This window comes from Psammomys obesus, unplaced genomic scaffold, assembly GCF_907164565.1.
Source record: "Psammomys obesus unplaced genomic scaffold, mPsaObe1.curated_primary_1811, whole genome shotgun sequence".
Taxonomy (NCBI): domain Eukaryota; kingdom Metazoa; phylum Chordata; class Mammalia; order Rodentia; family Muridae; genus Psammomys; species Psammomys obesus.
In genome coordinates this window covers 8,391,490-8,409,216 of record NW_026595981.1, presented here as the reverse complement: position 1 = coordinate 8,409,216, position 17,727 = coordinate 8,391,490, and the positions used below count along the sequence as shown (strand labels likewise).

At 49.9% G+C, this 17,727-nt stretch overlaps 2 protein-coding genes across 3 annotated transcripts; one reads left to right on the top strand and one right to left on the bottom strand.

The window, feature by feature from the left end:
• The first annotated feature begins 978 nt into the window (after positions 1-978).
• On the top strand, positions 979-8,437 carry Nle1 (notchless homolog 1). Of its 2 annotated transcripts, none has more exons than XM_055620638.1 (13): positions 979-1,001; positions 1,107-1,250; positions 2,058-2,275; positions 3,128-3,207; positions 3,812-3,888; positions 4,007-4,104; positions 4,404-4,596; positions 5,069-5,204; positions 5,325-5,371; positions 5,864-6,066; positions 7,353-7,512; positions 7,597-7,667; positions 8,156-8,437. In XM_055620638.1, exons 1-13 carry the CDS (start codon positions 984-986, stop codon positions 8,166-8,168), a joined length of 1,458 nt encoding a protein of 485 aa, XP_055476613.1. In that variant the 5' UTR covers positions 979-983; the 3' UTR covers positions 8,169-8,437. The 2 variants fall into 2 exon arrangements, with proteins under 2 accessions (XP_055476613.1, XP_055476614.1); XM_055620639.1 differs by lacking the exon at positions 8,156-8,437 and adding an exon at positions 7,902-8,143.
• Positions 8,438-9,822: 1,385 nt separating this feature from the next.
• Fndc8 (fibronectin type III domain containing 8) lies at positions 9,823-15,457 on the bottom strand. Its single transcript, XM_055619491.1, has 4 exons — positions 15,249-15,457; positions 11,328-11,697; positions 10,395-10,631; positions 9,823-9,975 (listed from the first exon to the last, which is right to left on the bottom strand). Exons 1-4 carry the CDS (start codon positions 15,455-15,457, stop codon positions 9,823-9,825), a joined length of 969 nt encoding a protein of 322 aa, XP_055475466.1.
• Between the last annotated feature and the right edge of the window lie 2,270 nt (positions 15,458-17,727).

The following is a 17,727-nucleotide window of genomic DNA, read 5'->3' as shown; positions in this document are numbered from 1 at the left end:
TCTCTTCCTCTCTATCATATTTAACTCTCCTGGGGCAAGGACTAGGACAGACCTGAAATTGCCTGAGCTCAAGGATGATAACTTACCTTCCTCTGATCCAGATCTCTCCCAGGACAAGAAGAGGCTCCCTCTTCAAATGTGGCCATCGCCATGGCGTAAGGTGATGTTTCTCCTCAGCCAATTTTAAAAGGCTATCCTCACTGAGAGTCGGAACTCTCCTGCCCTTCACTGTCTGCTCCAGGAGGTCAAGGATGCTGTTGGGGAACTTCTCCCATTGCCATCCCAAACACAGAGACTGGCAGACAGTGTCCTGCTTGTTTTATGAATGAATGAATGAATGAATGAATGAATGAATGAATGAATGAATGAATGGAGGGATGAATGGAGGGATGAATGGAGGGATGAATGGAGGGATGAATAGATGGATCTTCATTCTGCCTCTGTCTCCCGAGTGCTGGGATTAAAGAGGTGCCATCACATCCAGTTTATTAGTTTCTTACAGGCTCTGTTTTCTTTCGACTTACGCATGAGGGGAGTGGAGATTCAGTTCTGTCCATAGATGAATAAGATAAGATAAAACCACAAAGCAACCAATAAAGAAAGTTTCTGCCTCAACCCACTAGTTTCCTGGTTTGTACTTCCACCCCTGGAGAAAAAGGAATGCTGCCCGGACCCCGGAGAGCTCGGCCTCTGCCGTTTCCCCGACTCTGTGAGCTAGGCGTGCAAATCAATTAACTTCTCTGCGGCTTGGCTACCGTCATTCACGAAAGTTGACAGGAGCCGCTGTTGGCTGTTGTGAGAACTGAATAAAGAACAAGGCGGGGGAGTGAAGCCACCTGGTGACCCTAGTGGCACTCCCGGCCTCCCGAGCAGCCTGACTCCTCCGAACACGAGAGGGCGCTGTGGCCGGCGGCTGGCCCGGCGCAACACGGACGCGGCGCTCCGTCCCTCCGCCTCGTCTTCCCTCCACGTGGGGACGCAGGATGGCGGCCGCTGTGGCGGTGGGTGTACGCGCGCGAGGGCGGAACGTCGGGGGTCTCCGCGTGGGGTCCTCAGGCCGGAGGGGAGCGGAGGGGCATTGACAGACTCCTGGTCTGTTTCCGTAGGACGAGGCGGCGGCGGGCGACGTACAGCGGCTGCTCGTGCAGTTCCAGGATGAGGGCGGCCAGCTGCTGGGCTCCCCGTTCGACGTGCCGGTGGACATCACGCCGGACAAGCTGCAGCTCGTGTGCAATGCGCTGCTGGCCCAGGTGAGCACCCCAAGACGATGCCGCGGTGTTCCGGGGACCCACGCTGCTCACTGGCAGTTAGGGGCGTGGTTCGGCCCCTGGGAAAAAAATGTTCTCTATGCCGACCTATCTGCGGTCAGGGCGTGTTTTGAAGTAATCGGATATAGTATTTCCGTGACTCCTTGTCACAGCCCAACGTAAGTATCGTTATTTTACGGAGATACCCAGCGGGATTAAGTTATTCGCGTGGAGGTACGCAGTAGTTGGGATTGAGCACTGTAGCCCAGATCGGTCGGACCGGATTTTAAAAAACCTGTGTTCTTAACCTTTCAGCCAGTGTTTCTGATGCTGTGTTGGGGTGGAGAGGCAGGCGTACAGAATCAGCTGGTGGACCCCCTCCCCCCCCAGCCTCCTACTTGGTCTGCACTTTTAACCACCCCTCTGAATACTCTTTTTACATAGCGTTAGTGGTTTCTGAAACAGTATATGAGGTTGTGTATTGACTCGCATCTTAGACCTTAAAAATGCCAAAGATTTGAAGTAGCTGTCAGGGTTAGTGGTTTAAGCATTTTTTTTTTTTTTTTTAAGTGTCAAGTGGGGATATTAATGTCTACTTCGCAGGATTGTGAGATGCAGATGAAGGGCTCAAAAATTCTGAGTGGCCTAGGATTACTTCTCAGTGATATAAAAAAGTCACATTCTCGGTGGGGAATAGTGAAGGTATCCCAAGCAAGGTGGCTGGAAGAAGACAGCCTCACCCACCCCACCCCCAGTGGGTGAATCCTCCTGTGGCAGAATTGCCCTTTACCCCATTGTTCTTGCCCTCAGGAGGAGCCCCTGCCCCTTGCTTTCTATGTCCATGATGCTGAGATTGTGTCCTCACTGGGGAAGACGCTGGAGTCCCAGTCTGTGGAGACAGAGAAAATCGTAGAGATCATCTACCAGCCACAGGCTATCTTCAGGGTCCGCGCTGTGACACGCTGCACCAGCTCGTTGGAGGGTCACAGTGAAGCAGTCATTTCTGTGGCCTTCAGCCCCACAGGAAAGTAAGGACATCTGTTGACTTGTTAGGGTCTGGGGGGTGCAACCTCCGACTGGGGTAGAGAGAGCCCTCCAGAGTTATGATCCATGGGGTCTCAGGCTGCCTGCCATGGACTTGAGGGTCTGGACTCAAATTGCAAGTAAGAGACTTTCTTAGTTGGTTTGGTCCCCAAAGACTAGGGATATGTGGTTGGGAAGAATCCATCTCAAACCTCTGGAGATTTGAACTATCCCTCTCCAAGACAGATTTCTGCATGTTACTTCCCTTTGAAAATGAATCATTTTCTTCTCATAGTACTCAAAGATGAACAGTTGAGTCAGGTGGTGATAGTACATGTCTTTAATCCCAGCACTTAGGAGACAGCGGCAGACGGATCTCTGTGAGTTCAAGGCCAGCCTGATCTAAATTGTGAGTTACAGGACAGCCAGAGCTATGTAGAGAGACCCTGCCTCGAACAATAAAAAGCTTTTACTAGAACTCTCCACAGAAGTAGGGACTGGAGTGGGCTGAGCACTCCGGAGGCAGAGGCAGGCAGATGTTGCTGACTTCGAGATCTGGTCCACAAAGCAAGTTTTAGAACAGCCAGGGCTACCCAGAGAAATCCTGCCTCAACTCCCCCAACAAAACAAAATACAAAAGAGAGAGCGAGTGAGCATGAGCACTGTTGTCATGAAGGAAGATGAGAAAGTAGCTTCCTGGGTTCTTTTCCTGGGTGGCGTCAGTGTCCTATTTCTGCTTCTCAGGGAAAGGGGAGCCTGTTCCCAGAAGATGGTTGGATAGGCAGCAGGAATGCACATGTGCAGTGTCTCAGGGTGGGCCCCACCACTGCAGCAGTCAAGCGGCCTCTCTTCCCCAGGTACCTGGCCAGTGGTTCCGGAGACACCACTGTGCGCTTCTGGGATCTCAGCACGGAGACACCGCATTTCACATGCAAAGGTCAGTGTGCATTTAGCCACTTACGGGGTCTTAATGAGTGCCAAGTGGTTAGCTCTGCAGCTCCTGATAAAGTCAACTGTGCCAAGAGGGTCCTCAGACTTTAGCGTAGACCGGAATCACCTAGAGGGCTTGTTAAAATACAGGATGCTAGCTGGGTCCCTAGCCACTGCCCACACCCCCACCCTGTGCTTCCCAGAGCTTTGGTGTTAGCAGATCTAGGGAGGGTCCTGAGTACATTTCTAAGAAGTTCTAGGTGCTGCTGCTGCTCTGGGGACCACAGAGGCGTCCAGTGCATGGCATGGTCACTGTCTAAACTAGTTTTTGCATCTGGAGAATAAGGGTAATTCATGCTTTCCATCATCCTAGAACTGGTGTAAGAAGGGATGGTACATACAGAAAATTCATACCATATGTCAGTATGGAATCACTAGAAAGTAGCAGGGTTGTCTGCAGTAAGCTAAAAGTATTTGGGCTTTGTTCTCCCTCGCCTCTCCTTTAGTTCATTTGATGGTTAAGGAGGGTTCGTGGTTTGCTACACACTGTTAGGCACTGGCTAGAGATAAAGATAAATGGAGCTTCTTTCTCCCATCCCCTGCTCCTTTAGGACACCGGCACTGGGTCCTTAGTATATCCTGGTCCCCAGATGGCAAGAAACTGGCCTCGGGCTGTAAGAATGGCCAGGTAGGTGGCATCAGGATAAATGGGCAGAGTAGCTTCTGGAGTCTTTGAAAGGGTATGTTGGGGAGATGTTTGGTGGGACAGGCTGTAGAAAGTAATTTTATGAGCTTCTATCCTTCAGATTCTACTGTGGGACCCAAGCTCAGGGACGCAAGTGGGCAGGGCCCTCACCGGCCACAGCAAGTGGATCACAGGCCTGAGCTGGGAACCCCTTCACATGTAAGTGACACCCAGCTAAGACACATGAGCCGGCCTTAAAGCTGCCCTCCTCCCCTGCTCAGTACAGAGACATTTTTTGGAGAGAGTAAAAGCAGCATCCAGATGTCAGTGCTAGCTTGGCCTTCCATGGCCACATCTCCTGCTGCTTGGCGGAGGCTGTTCCTTGTGCCCCTTGAGCACAGCCATGCCATGCAGTTAGCTGTCCAGAGGTTGTCACTGGCCTCTGAGTCAGGAATGAGACACAGCATGGGCAGAGAGGCACTGCCATGTCAGACCCGAGGTCACATTTCCCCCACCAGGAATCCTGAGTGCCGCTACGTGGCCAGCAGCTCCAAAGACGGCAGTGTACGAATCTGGGACACGACTGCCGGCCGCTGTGAACGCATCCTCACTGGACACACACAGTCAGTCACCTGCCTCCGCTGGGGAGGAGATGGCCTTCTGTATTCTGCTTCCCAGGACCGCACCATCAAAGTCTGGAGGGCCCATGACGTAAGGGCTATGAGAATTCAGAAGCTGGTCTGACGGGTCATGGGTGTCAGTGTCAGTATCACAGACTGGCATCAGAGAGTCTGCTGTTTCCTGAACTGTACCAGGAGCCCAGCCAGTGCTTCTGGAGTGGCAGCCCAGTGGTCAGTGCCACGGTGTTGTGGGGATTCTGGGTTGTTGTAGAGCTGGTTTAGTTGTTTGCCAGCTACCAAACCCAATCCCATTGTACTAGGTAAACCCTGTTATTGTGTGCCTTGAAACAGGCCAGTACTGTAGCCTCTCTAATGAAGAGGGCCTTGAGCCTCCAGGTGCAGTTTGACTAAGATGACTGTGCAGCAGTGATAAATTCTTGTGCTCTCGATTCTTGTCCCACGTCACCCTTCCCATGGTGGGTTATGGGGTGTGATCGCTCCCCCTGATCTAAGATGTATGTGCATGTATCTGTGTATGTCTGACCTGTCTTGTTCTGCCCTAGGGCGTGCTATGCCGGACTCTTCAAGGTCATGGCCACTGGGTGAACACCATGGCGCTTAGCACAGACTATGCCCTGCGCACAGGGGCCTTTGAGCCTGCTGAAGCCACAGTGAATGCCCAAGACCTGCGAGGGTCCTGTGAGTGAGAGGGAGGAAGGGTGCAGGCTGCTTGGACAGGAACCAGTTCTCCATCCTAGTGAGCAGATGTCTAACCAGTCCTGTTCTTTATTCTCTCTCTCTCCATTGGCACCTGCACAGTGAAGGAGCTGAAGGAGAGGGCATCGAGTCGCTACAGCCTTGTGCGGGTGAGTCTGTGCTGCCAGCATGCAGCCCTGGCTCAGGACTCTTTCTCACCTATCACAGAAATTCCAGTCATAATCTTCGTATCTTAACACGCTGGGCATCATTTAAATTTTACTTATTTATTACTCTTGTTTCTTACTTCCTTTGTTGTCTAAGGAGGACATTTATGTGGTTCAAAAGATACACGATTGTGAAACATCTTCCATCTTTCACATAGTTGTCCATCATCCCTTTTGGAAGCTTCCAGTGCTGCCATAGGCTGGCATTCACGCAGTCAGTATGCACAGACTGTGTGTGCATAAAACAACCCACATATGAAAGCCATCCCCTTTTTAGTGCCATTCTTTATATCTTAGGACTCTTCCACACATGTGGGCTACCCTGGAGTTTCATGTGAGCTCACGTCCCTGCCAGGCTTCCTTTCCCTAGTTCTGGCTTCTGTCACTGTTGCATAGCCAGTATCTGACCACCTAACACTGTGCTTTCTCGCCCAGGGCCAAGGCCCAGAGAGGCTGGTGTCTGGCTCAGATGACTTCACCTTATTCCTGTGGTCCCCAGCAGAGGACAAGAAGCCCCTTACACGAATGACAGGACACCAGGCCCTCATCAACCAGGTGCTCTTCTCTCCTGACTCCCGCATCGTGGCCAGTGCCTCCTTTGACAAGTCTATCAAGCTGTGGGATGGCAGGACGGGCAAGTGAGTGGAGACGTGGGGGCTGTCCCTTATTAGCAGTGGGGTTTGGCATGAACTTGGTGACACCACTTTCTGCTTGTGTGGCACTGGCAGGTTCTGCTTTCCTCCGCCCACACTTCTGACACATAGACCTTTCACCTCAGCACTGAACTTGGACTGGTAAAATGACACGTTTAGGGACAGCCCTAAATGAGCCACATTTCCGATTGTAAGAAGGAGTTAGGGCTAGCCACAGTGCCAGGGACGCGGCAGCCCTAGAGGTGAACAGTGGCTAGAACTGTGTTGTGCCTCTTGTCCTCAGAAGGTGCTCCACACAGCAGTGATACCAGCATCTCTAGGAGGTTGGCAGAAATGCAGAATGTAGGGGTCCAAAGAGATGGCATATACTGCTTTTGCAAAGGACCCACCATCTGGCAGCTCAAAACCACCTCCATCACCAGCTTCAGGGGGATCCTATGCCTCTGGCCTTCACAGGACCTGCAATCATGTATTTATCTAAGAATAAAAATAAATCTTTTTTCTGGGTAGTAGTGGCTTACACCTTTAATCCTAATACTGGGGAGGCAGAGACAGGTGTTTCTCTGAGTTTCAAGGCCAGCCTGGTGTACAGAGCAAGTTCCAGGACAGCCAGGGAAACCGTGTCTCAAAAAATGTGTGTGTGTATAATCGAATGAAAATGTGGACTCCAGTCCAACCCTTGTGCATCAGAATCTGCACCTGGTTATTGTGCTGTCAACTAAGTCTGAGAGGCCCTGTTATGAGGGGTGCGGTGTACCAGCCATTATTAGGTTGGAGAAGAGGCATGATGTGTAGGAACAGAGAAGCAATGGCTGTCGCTGTGTATTTTCATACCACAGTTCTTTGAAATGATAATTCAGTTCCTTTAGAAAGCCAGGAAACTGAGTCTCAGGCCTAACGGCTTAACCAGACATTACTGCTAGACTCTATTAACTTGAAAGCTCCATCTGGGCCTGGCCCACCGTTAACTCCATGCCACCTGTCAGCTGGCACCTGTTATGCTGGAGGACACCAGGCAGATGGGCTAAGCAGGTGGCATGTTGGGCTTTCAGGCATGCAGAGTTGTGCAGGTCTGGAGGCTTAGCAAGAGGCAGCCTCAAAGCAACTCAACTGGAGTTGTTTTACAAAAATAGTAATGACCAATAATGATTAAAATAGCCCAGCATGGGACCCAGGAAATGCTAGCAGGTGGTCAAGGTTGAGAGCTGCTGTTGCTGGCATGGAGGACATGTTGAAGATCTAATACTTATCACTGGCTTCCCCTGGCTCAGGTACCTGGCTTCCCTGCGTGGCCACGTGGCTGCTGTATACCAGATCGCCTGGTCGGCTGATAGCCGGCTGCTGGTCAGTGGCAGCAGTGATAGCACACTGAAGGTGTGGGATGTGAAGGCCCAGAAACTGGCCACAGACCTGCCAGGCCATGCTGATGAGGTAAGGCTGACTGATGGAGGCTGGGATCAGCCCTGGCCCTCTTGCCCTCAGCACATCACTGTCTGACCCCTTTCCTCCTTTTAGGTTTATGCCGTCGACTGGAGTCCAGATGGCCAGAGAGTAGCAAGTGGTGGGAAAGACAAGTGCCTCCGGATGTGAGTGGGGTGTGCCAGAAGCTGGGGTGCTTGGTTCTCCTGGCCCACATTGGCCAGCCCTTCTCTGCTCTTTGCCATGGCATGGAATTCGAAGGGACATTCTTGTGTTCTGGAGGGAGGGCATGGGAACCTGGTTCTCCATGGGAGATAGAGACAGGGGCTTATGGGAGACTCTGGAAGAACCTGTAGGTCTCCATAATGCAGTAGTTCATCATTTGTTGGCCTGGGACCTAGGTTCAGGTCCTAGTTCTGTCAGTGTGCAGGCACAGCACCTTTCCAGACAGGAGGGTCACAGAGGGCATGAAGAGTGACATCTAAAAGCACTGTGCTGTGTCAGCTACTTGCTGCTTGGTGGTAGGTACTGCAGCACCCCAGGGAAGGGTTGAGGCAAGAGGGGAGGGCCTGGCTGAAGTACACAGTTGAGTTTGAGCTAGAGCAGACAGCAGGCTCTTGACAGGGCTGTAGGCAGCATGTATCCCTCCCCACAGATGGAGAAGATGAAGAACTCCACAGCTTCCTGACCCCTACCTGGACTCAGCCCCTGCCTGCCTTGCCAGAGACCAACTAATGCACATGGCCACCTGCCCAGGACAGGTCCCCAGTGTGTGACAGTCCCAGGAAGTTACAACATGGAGCTAAGCCATGGACACTTCTGGCTGGTGCTGATAGCGGTGGGAAAAGGCCTCTGGATCCCACATCCTTTTCCAAGTGTCAGCTGTACAGGCCCAGACCCTTGGCTGTATGTGGCCAAATAAATAATTTATATTTTGTGTTCGTGTTGTAGTTTCTTGTCCTAGAACTGCCACCACCCCACCCCCTACAGTCCTGTTTGCCGCTCCCCCAATCAAGGACTCTGAGAAGGTCCATCTGGCCCCTCCCTTGCACTGGATGACATCAACCCAGCTGATCAGGAAGCTGCCCTTCCTGCTGCTTCACAGTAAGGGAAAGACCAGTGTGACCTTGGCCATAGGAAAGGCTAAGGCTATGCTGTCCGTGGTCACCCTGGACACGTGCCCGTTTGCAGCAACTAAAACTACACATATCTAGGGACCCTGCTTATGTGTACTCTGGTACTAGTAACAGTCTTGCCGCTGCTTTCAGGCATACTGCTCAAGGCCCTCCCAGATGCCTAGCACTGCACTAGGCCCTCAGGCTTGAGAACAATGCCAGGGCCATCACAAAGGACCGATGGCCAGCAGGGGACCAGTGGTGTGGGCACAGTGTGATGATGGACTGTGATAGGACTGAATGTGTATGATAAGAATGAAGGGTATATCCCAGTATTTCAGCTTATATCCCAATATTGCAGGCCTTTATCCTGCAAGAACCTACTGTCTTTCTCTTGCTGTAAATAGTTGCTGGGGCTCAGTGTTGTCTGTTGATGGCCTCTGTCTGTGGAGGAATTTCTGGGTCTGCCTAGTACTGGATCCCTATGCTTCCCACCTCCATTTGGGGCTTTTACATTTTGCACATCACCCAAACTGGGTGTTCAGCCTTCCCTCACATATTAAAATAGGGCTGCAAGAGAGGCACAGGGAACCACCAGTTAGATTTGCTTTGTATCAGGCATATCTGTGTCACAGTGATCCTGCGCCCGAGCCTGAATGGCCTCATATTAGAATGAACTACCCGAGTCTCTAGAGACAATGACCTATTTGTACCTCACAACGGGGAAAAGCTAGGATTCAGCCAGAACATCCCCTGAAACCTGGGTACTTAGTCTTGAGTGTCAACCCAGTTGTCATTCTATCTGCTGGACTGGTGGTTCTGACAAGAGAACCGTGCTCTGGCCCAGCTTAGGCTTATGGAAAAGGAAGCATTATTTCAGGGTTCTGAATGGGCCTTCAGTTCTTTAATGCGGGACCTGGAATCAGCCCAAGTCAGGGAGGAAAGAGGGTGGCTAGCAGCTGTTGGGCAGTGGCTGAGCCTGGTCCAGCCCAAGGTGTGTCTAGGTGAATGAGGCTCCTTTCTATCCATTGCCCCTTCTCCAGGGGTAAGGTTCCTCCAGTACGTCTGCCACAGGCCCTGGACTGGTGGGTAACTAGTGGTTCTTTGGCATGGTGCTTGCTGGTACAGTATCTCTCCTGATTCTGATTCCTAAGGACCCAGGGCCAGGGCTGACAGTGGGCAAGGGATAGCCTCGACTGCACACCCCCTAATACGGATATAGGTATTCCAGATCCTCCAGCCTCCGCATCTCCTCCATCGCCATGGATACAATTCTCCGCTGAGGCTGTTTGCGCCGCACAGTAACCTGGATGGGATTGTTCTTGGGGAAGCTGCTGAAGTCAGTAGACAGAGTTGCAAACTGAAATAAAACAAGCACCCTCAGGATGCCTTCCCAGGCTAGAGTCTTAGCTCTCACTCATCTCCATTATCCTTCTTGCTGCTAAGTGAGATCTTGGCCTCATGCAACACAGTCACTGTGGGGTTCTCTCTACCCTAGGCCCCTGACACCTGCAAGCTGTAACTTTTGGTCTGTTCCCTTTTCCCTTCACAATTCTTGGTCCACTCACAGTTACCGGCATTACAGACTACGAGACCTTGTGGCTTTGAAAAAAAACGAACATTGTGATGCTACGACTACAGTTACCAGTTTGCATGACTGATGGGCCGGTAAACCTCTCAGGGAACAGCAGTCTGGAATTGATGCTTGTTGGCCCAGACATAAGGAAAGCAAGCGAGGACATGAGACTTGGAGGGCTACTCCATGCTTCCAGGACTCACCTTATAGGGCTTGCACCACTTCCCCAGCCCCGCTGTGTTGGCTGCTCGGACAGTAAGGCAATAGATTGTATTCGGCTTCAGCTCCATCAGCTTGATTGTGGTGCCCAGGATCTTGTTGAAGATCCACGGGCGGTTCTTGACCTTGGGTGTCTCCTTGTTGCCTTGTTTGGTTGCCTCCTGCAGCAGCACCTGGTAAAAACTGACCTGCTGCTTGCCCACAGCATAAGTCCAGGAAATCTAGGGGAAGAGAGAGAGCCCAGGCTTCCTCAGGTCTGGCTGGCCTGTGGCACTAAGGGTGGAGGGGGAGTCACAGGTGCCCTTCCGTTCCTGTTCCTACTGGAGGTCTGGAGGAGAGTGCAAACCGTAGGCCTCACAGCACAGGGAAGGGGGAGGAGCTCCACCCACCTCACAGTGCTCCTCATTCCGTAGGCCTAAACACTCAGCTGAAAGCTACCTATGGAAAGCACATTTTCCAACTGTAGGGAGGTCATCACACAGCAACCAATGACAGACTAGAAGTCTGACTTAGCATCTCACAGGGAGTTGCCATAGCATTTTCATTACCTGGGACTAAGTAAGCCGATACACATTGTCAGGCCTCCCTCAAACCTTGTAGGGTTGGAGTCTAGGGGTCTAGGTATGGACAAGGTGGTCTGTGGGAACATGACTGGCCCAAGCCTTCCCTCAGGATACACTGGGCCTACTGCTAACCTCTACACTTCCCAGTTCCAGCCATTGCTCAGTTGGAAGTAGCCTTTCCCTCTGAATTCCCGAGTCTTTTCTGCATTGAACAGAGAACCAGTGAACCTGATCTGCCTCCTGCCTCCCTTCCTAAACCATGAACCAGAGGTCAGAATGCAGTGGCGATTCCCTTCACACTTCTCTTGGAGTTCAGTGCCTACACAGTAAGCCTTTGACAAAAGAAAAACATACCACAGCTGTGGAATCGCCAACGGTGTGTTCGCAGATGAAGGGGGCCTCTGGCACATCCATGACCACAGAAGACTCAGAGCGTGTTGAGGAGGTGTCTGTGTCTATTGCAGGGTTGTCAAGGTCCAACAGGCCCCTGGTGGCCATTTGGGACTTAGATGAGTGGGAGCAGATGGCCCGATTCTCCTTTTCTGTCTTTTTGGCCATCAATGATAAATTGAGTTTGTTCAGCTCACCCTCCAGCATCCCGGCAAAGAAGCTGCTGTTGGGTTGGGTCACAGCCAGTTTGATGGGATTCAACAGAGTGAACGATAGGGGAGACAGGCTTGTGTCGTCTGAGCTGTATTCAGAATCTTCCGCTGGTACCTGTTTCCTGAAGTGGGAAGGACAGGGATGTTGGATGACAGAGGCTGCCCGCAACACATCAGCCTGAGGAACCCTGAACCCACGGCCTAGGGACTCACTCCATCAGCATCCCTGACTGTGAGATGGCTTGAGGCGTGCTCCTGTTCAGTAGCAGCAGAGTGCTCACTAAAACTGCACATTTCTGGTTCCCGGTCCCCAATGGGCATGGAAACTCCATTTTAGTAAGATCTTCAGGTGGTTCTGATACTAAGTGTTCTGAGATCCACAATTTTAGAAACTCCCACCAAAATAGGGTGCAAGCATCCTAGAAAATGACCACAGCAACCAATGGGAGTAAAGAGAAATGTCTGCAGGTACCTAATGAGAAAGGATTAAATTATGCTAATTTCTTTGCTAGTACTTCTTTACTGTTACTTCACATTTAATGTGATTTATATTTACTTCTCTTTTAATGACATCTAACTTATGAAGCATGTGAAATGAATAGTGTGTTTTATGTGTGATACATATACTGGAGGAATGCTCGTGTTCCACTGGGTCTGGTCACACAAACACACCTGTAATTCTAGTACTGGAGAGGCTGGCGCAGGAGGATCAAAAGTTCCAAACCAGTCTGGGCTATACGATGAGACCCTTGACTCAAAAAAAAAAAAAAAAGAGTAAAAACAAAGCCAAACAAAAAAAGAAATCACTGTTCCCCCGAGGTGGTTTGAATGATAATATTCCCCATAAGCTCATATGTTTGATTGCTTGGTCCCCAATTAGTGGAACTGTTTAGGAAGGGTTAGGAGGTGTGGCTTTGTGGGAGGAGCTATGTGACTATGGGTAGGGTTTGAGGTATCCAAAGCTAACATCAGGCCACCCCATCCTCTCCTCAGCCTGTAACTTGGGGATCAGAGAGATCTCAGATACTTCTCCAGTACCATACCTGCCTGCCACCATGTTTCCTGGCATGATAATGGGCCAGCCCTCTGAAACCGTAAATGTAAGCAAGCCCACAATTAAATGCTTTCTTCTATAAGCCGCCTTGGTCGTGGGGTCTCCTCACAGCCATAAAACAATAACTAAAACATCCCCCATTTTTATGTTTTGTTTTGTTTTTTTAATCAGGGAGTAGTTTAGACATTTTATTTGCTCTCATCCAACTTTAGAAATTAAGATGTATTGCCATTACCAAGACCGCCCCGCCATGCTTCTCTCACACTGCATATCCTCTAGCTAATGCAGCCAGCAAGTAAGTTTTTTTTTTTGGTTTGGTTTGGTTTTCTGTTTATTATTCACTATGTGTCATCTTAGGCTTGTTGCACATGGACGTTTACCTGAGGCAAGACATACTGCTTTACATGTCTCTTGACTCTGTATAAATAAAAGGTATCATCCAGCAACACCCTATCTGAAACTTGATTTCTGCTCCGTGCTGTCTTTTGATCCGTCTGTACTGATAGATGTAGCAGAGGCTTTGGCTATCTTGTCTGTTCCCTGGTTGTTTTATTTTGTGACATGAATATTTGTTTGTTGCTTTTTAAACTTATGTGTTTTACCTCCATGTATGGATGTGTACCGCATGCATACAGAGGCCAGAAGAAGGCAGTGGATCCACTGGAACTGCAGTTCCAGAGAGTTGTGACGTCATGTGGATGCTGGGATCTAAACCCTGCTCCTCTGCAAGACCAATCACTGCACTTAAGCACTGAGCCATCTCTCCAGTACCTGCATGGATCTGTGTGTTATTGCTCTTTGCCATTACAAAGGGAATACATAGCCCTGCATTGTCTTGCTGATTCAGTGCACCAACACAAAAATAAAATTAGCTTTCAAATCCTTAAAAACAACTTCGATAATACATACAAATAACTAAAATTAAACATCACAGACTGCTCCTTCCCCTGTCATGCATATACTCTGTGACTTCTGATTCCCTGTCTAATGGTTATTATTCTGGCTTCTCCCAGCTAAGATTTCCTGGCCTGTAGTCATGTCCCAATCTACCTTAGTCTAGCCCAGCTTCCTACTTTCTGTTGGCTTTCCAGGCTGTATGCCCTTCCTGGGCTCTCACCCGCAAACTCTGGAGGCATCTGGATCAGTTCAGAACACTCACCCCTCAAGCCCCACAAGCCCTTGAAGGACATTTAAGACAGATGTTCTTTTAAGTCCTGTATTTGTAGGCTGACGAGTTGAGAAGGCTGACATCATTTATACAGACTGTCCTAAAAATCTCTATTTCAGAGTCACCCACTTGGAGCCAGGCAGTAGTGGCAGAGGCAGGTGGATCTCTCTGAGGTCAAGGCCAGCCTGGTCTACAGATTGAGCTCCAGAATAGCCAAAGCTACACAGAGAAACCTTGTCTTGAAAACAATAACAAGAAACCAGACTCCACTCCGGAAAAACTCTAGTGCTGCAGTGGGCACAAAACACCACTGGTGCCCTGGACTGCTTGTAGGACACCTCTCCTTCCTGATTTCCGCAGCAGCCCCGAGAGATGGGTGTTGGCCTGAGAACTTGGCTGAGGTCATTTATCTAAGTGGTAGAACTTGGATTTGAAATCAGGGCTCCATGCCTGAGGTCCCCCTCCCCCGACCCCCATCCCTTAGTAAATCATAAATCTACAAACAATGGTTATTTCAGCCAGGTCACAATAGCCCATGGTGACCTAGAGTGGACACATCCCTCTCTCGCATCTAAACCAGTACACAGTCTGTGGATCCCAGTGAGAAAGTATGGAACCTTTTTTTTTTTTTTTTTTTTTTTAAGAAATGATAAAAGACTCTGTGACTGGGGCTGAAGAGATGTCTCATTGGTTAAGAGTACTGGTTGCTCTTGTAGAGGACCCGAGTTCAACTCTCCGCACCCACAGGGTGGCTCAAGACAGTGAGAGCAGGGCATTGAACGAAGCCCGGGGCCCATTCGTGGGTCACTTCAATGGAGACTGTGCACTGTTTCCTCAGCCATCACCCTGCACACCCTTTCCCTGGAGATCTTTCTTAGATGTCACTTCCTCTAAGAAGTTTCCCTTTTCTGCACCTTGCCCCAAACTGTACCAGCCCTTGGCTCTAGGCGTCAAGGTACTTGTGATAGCGTTTACCAGGCTGTACTGTATCACCCTTTTTATTGCCTACTGTCCACCACAACCAACACCCTTCGCACTAGGCCTAATGTTCTTTAAAGGCAGGGACTATGCTTCCCAGCTTTGCCATCCCCCACTTGACACTGGGTCATATTTCTCACCAAAAGGAAGAGTTTTGTGGCATGAAGTAGAGGAAACCCAGACTCACTAAGAAGATCAGTGAACCTCAGCTGGAAGGCAGGCAGAGACATTAGGGTGGGAGAAATGAAGGGAAGAAGCCTGGGGCGGGACAGAGTGCTAAGCAGAATAAGGAGCACCCTAACTCTTTGACTAGTCCAGAAAGGTCTAGCGTAGGCAGCCCACATCCTCCAGAACTGACGTGGGGCTCGGGGGTGCATGGGAACCTCCTGACATGTTTTTTCCCCCGAGGGACCCCACAGTGGCCTACAAAGTTTCTCCAGCCTTGGAAAGGAGGATCCCAAATCGACTCTCACATGATATTGGTGGTGTCTTCCTCTGAGTAGTTGACCAAGCTGCGTCTTGAGGCAAGCAGGAGACCTTTGGTAGGCATGGACCGGTTAAGAAACATGGAATTTGGACAGGCCTTTGGCAGTTGGTTGGCCACATTTGTGACATCAGGGGTTTCCTTCTTCGGTGCAGCGTCCTCCCCGCCCCCCGCTTTGCAGAACACCTCCGTTGCCATCTGATGTGGGTGGGATCAGCACTGTCGCCACTGTGTGGGACATCCAGCCAGCAGGAAGCAGCGAGAAACTGAGGCAGAGGTCCCAACTCTTAGTTTGTGTGAGCTGGGTGTGCAGTGAGCTGACTTCACAATCATCACGGAGTGTAACAATTAGGGGCCAGCCTCCCCTTGCTGTGAGGCTTGCTGTGCAGCTGGGCAGACCAAAAGCCCAGGTCAGGGGTGGGGCTGAGCCAAGAAACAAATGTCATGGCCCCTTCCAACACACAGAGCCCCTTCTAAGTGACATTTGCTTGTTTGTTTTTCAAGACAGGGTTTCTCTGTGTAGCCTTGGCTGTCCTGGACTCGATTTGTAAACCAGGCCAGTCTCGAACTCAGAAGGGTCTGCCTGTCTCTGCTTCCCAAAGTGCTTGGTTTAAAGGCATGTGCTCTAGGCCACATTGTGGTCACAGCTGCTCTGTCCTCCTCTAAGGACTTCAAGAGGCTTAACACCTGTGCCTTTCAGAGCTGTCCCAGAAAGAGGAGCAGGCTAGTGACAGAGAGAACACCTCCTGGCCTGAGCTAAAGAACCTTTGAAGAGGAAGGCTTTGCCTACTGATGCATCTAAACAGCAAATCCCACTGAAGCCAGTAGCATAAGCGCAGAGAAAGCTGACCTTGGGTTGTAGCTCACAGAGTAGCTGCTTTTAGTGCTAGAACTCCAAATGCCTTGAAAGACTGAGAGACAATGGTGAACATGGGAAGATAGTTCTAAAAACAGGCCCAACTTCTCTGCTATGAAGAAAGCCAGAGTAAAGTAGAAACACACCCACAACTTCCGGGGAGAGAAGGGAGCAAGTTCTGTGACACTGGCTTTACAGTTGGATGTGGACTCAGTTCTGTGCTTACTAGCTGTGTAACTCAGAAAATAACAATCTTTGAGCTCCAACTCCTTCAACTACAAAGTACAGAAATAGAACCTCACACATGGGCGTGAGAAGCTTCCTTATGTTGGCATACTTTTTAAAAACTTATTTACATTTATCTTTTTCTCCCTACTGCACCCTAATCCCTTCCAATACCCCAACACCAAGAGTTAGTGGGAGAGGGGCTACAGTTCTCTTAGCTGCATCCTGCTGGTCAGGGTCATCAGGTTCCTTGGAGCCAGTCCAATCCTCATTTCAGATCAACTTCTTGTCTCACAACAGCAACCAGGAGTAGCAAGGGGGAAGCAGGAGGAGCCTTGTTCTTTCTCCTAGTCCACACTATCTGGGCTCTTGCATTTATTCTCTCCAGAGTCCTCAGATTTAAACTATCTGCAGCTGGCAAAGAGCTCCTCTCAGAGCCCTCATGAGGCAAGTAGTAGTAGTCTGCTGCTGTGGACTATGTGAATCAGTGCCACATCCCACACCTGGGACCCAAACAAAACCATGCTTCTATCCACAACAGCCTTCTTTCTTCACTGGATGTAGTAAAGAACATTTCAAAATAGCAAACTGTATTTTATATGTTCTACCTCATGTTCCGCTACTCCCATTGAAACCTTTGGAATATATGGGGCTAAAGAAATGGCTTAGCGGGGCTGGAGAGATGGCTCAGAGGTTCAGAGCACTGGCTGCTCTTCCAGAGGTCCTGAGTTCAATTCCCAGCAACCACATGGTGGTTCAAAACCATCTATAATGAGATCTGGTGCCCTCTTCTGGCGTGCAGGTGTACGTGCAGGCAGAACATTGTATACATAATAAATAAACCTCTTTTAAAAAAAAGAAAGAAATGGCTTAGCTCTTAAGAGCACTGGCTACTCTTCCAGAGTACTGAGGTTCAGATCCCAGCACCCACATGGTGGCTTACGACCATCTGCAATTCCTAGTCCAGGGGAATCTGACCTCCTTTTCTGGCCATCTTGGGTACCAAGCATGCAGGCAATTCCTATATATGTGAACATCAAACAAAAACAATCTTTTTTTTTTTTTTTTTTTTTTTTTTTAATACAGGGGCACATGCGTCCTCTGAGAACTTCGCTGGAACTCAGCTTGATTATACAATCTCTAATCGTCTGAATTGACTTCCTTTTCATTGTCTCCCTAACATGAATGCTACTAGAAGGGGGAGGAGATGTTGTTTGTGCTTCAGTAAAGTACTGAGGTAGGGTGAGAGTGCCCCCTAGCGTTGCAAGTAGAGGCTGGTACACAAGCAACTCACTGGAAGCGTGTGTGTGTGTGTGTGTGTGTGTGTGTGTGTGTGTGTGTGTGTGTGTGGTGTTTCTCTCTCTCTCTCTCTCTCTCTCTCTCTCCT

Coding starts and splice junctions, on each gene's coding strand:
- Nle1 (XM_055620638.1), top strand. Junction 4,597..5,068: donor AAGTCTGGAGGGCCCATGAC/GTAAGGGCTATG, acceptor GTTCTGCCCTAG/GGCGTGCTATGCCGGACTCT. Junction 6,067..7,352: donor TGGGATGGCAGGACGGGCAA/GTGAGTGGAGAC, acceptor CCCCTGGCTCAG/GTACCTGGCTTCCCTGCGTG.
- Fndc8 (XM_055619491.1), bottom strand. CDS start 15,457: ATGGCAACGGAGGTGTTCTGCAAAGCGGGGGGCGGGGAGGACGCTGCA. Junction 11,698..15,248: donor GAAGACACCACCAATATCAT/GTGAGAGTCGAT, acceptor TTCCCACTTCAG/GAAACAGGTACCAGCGGAAG. Junction 10,632..11,327: donor TTGGCGATTCCACAGCTGTG/GTATGTTTTTCT, acceptor CTCTTCCCCTAG/ATTTCCTGGACTTATGCTGT.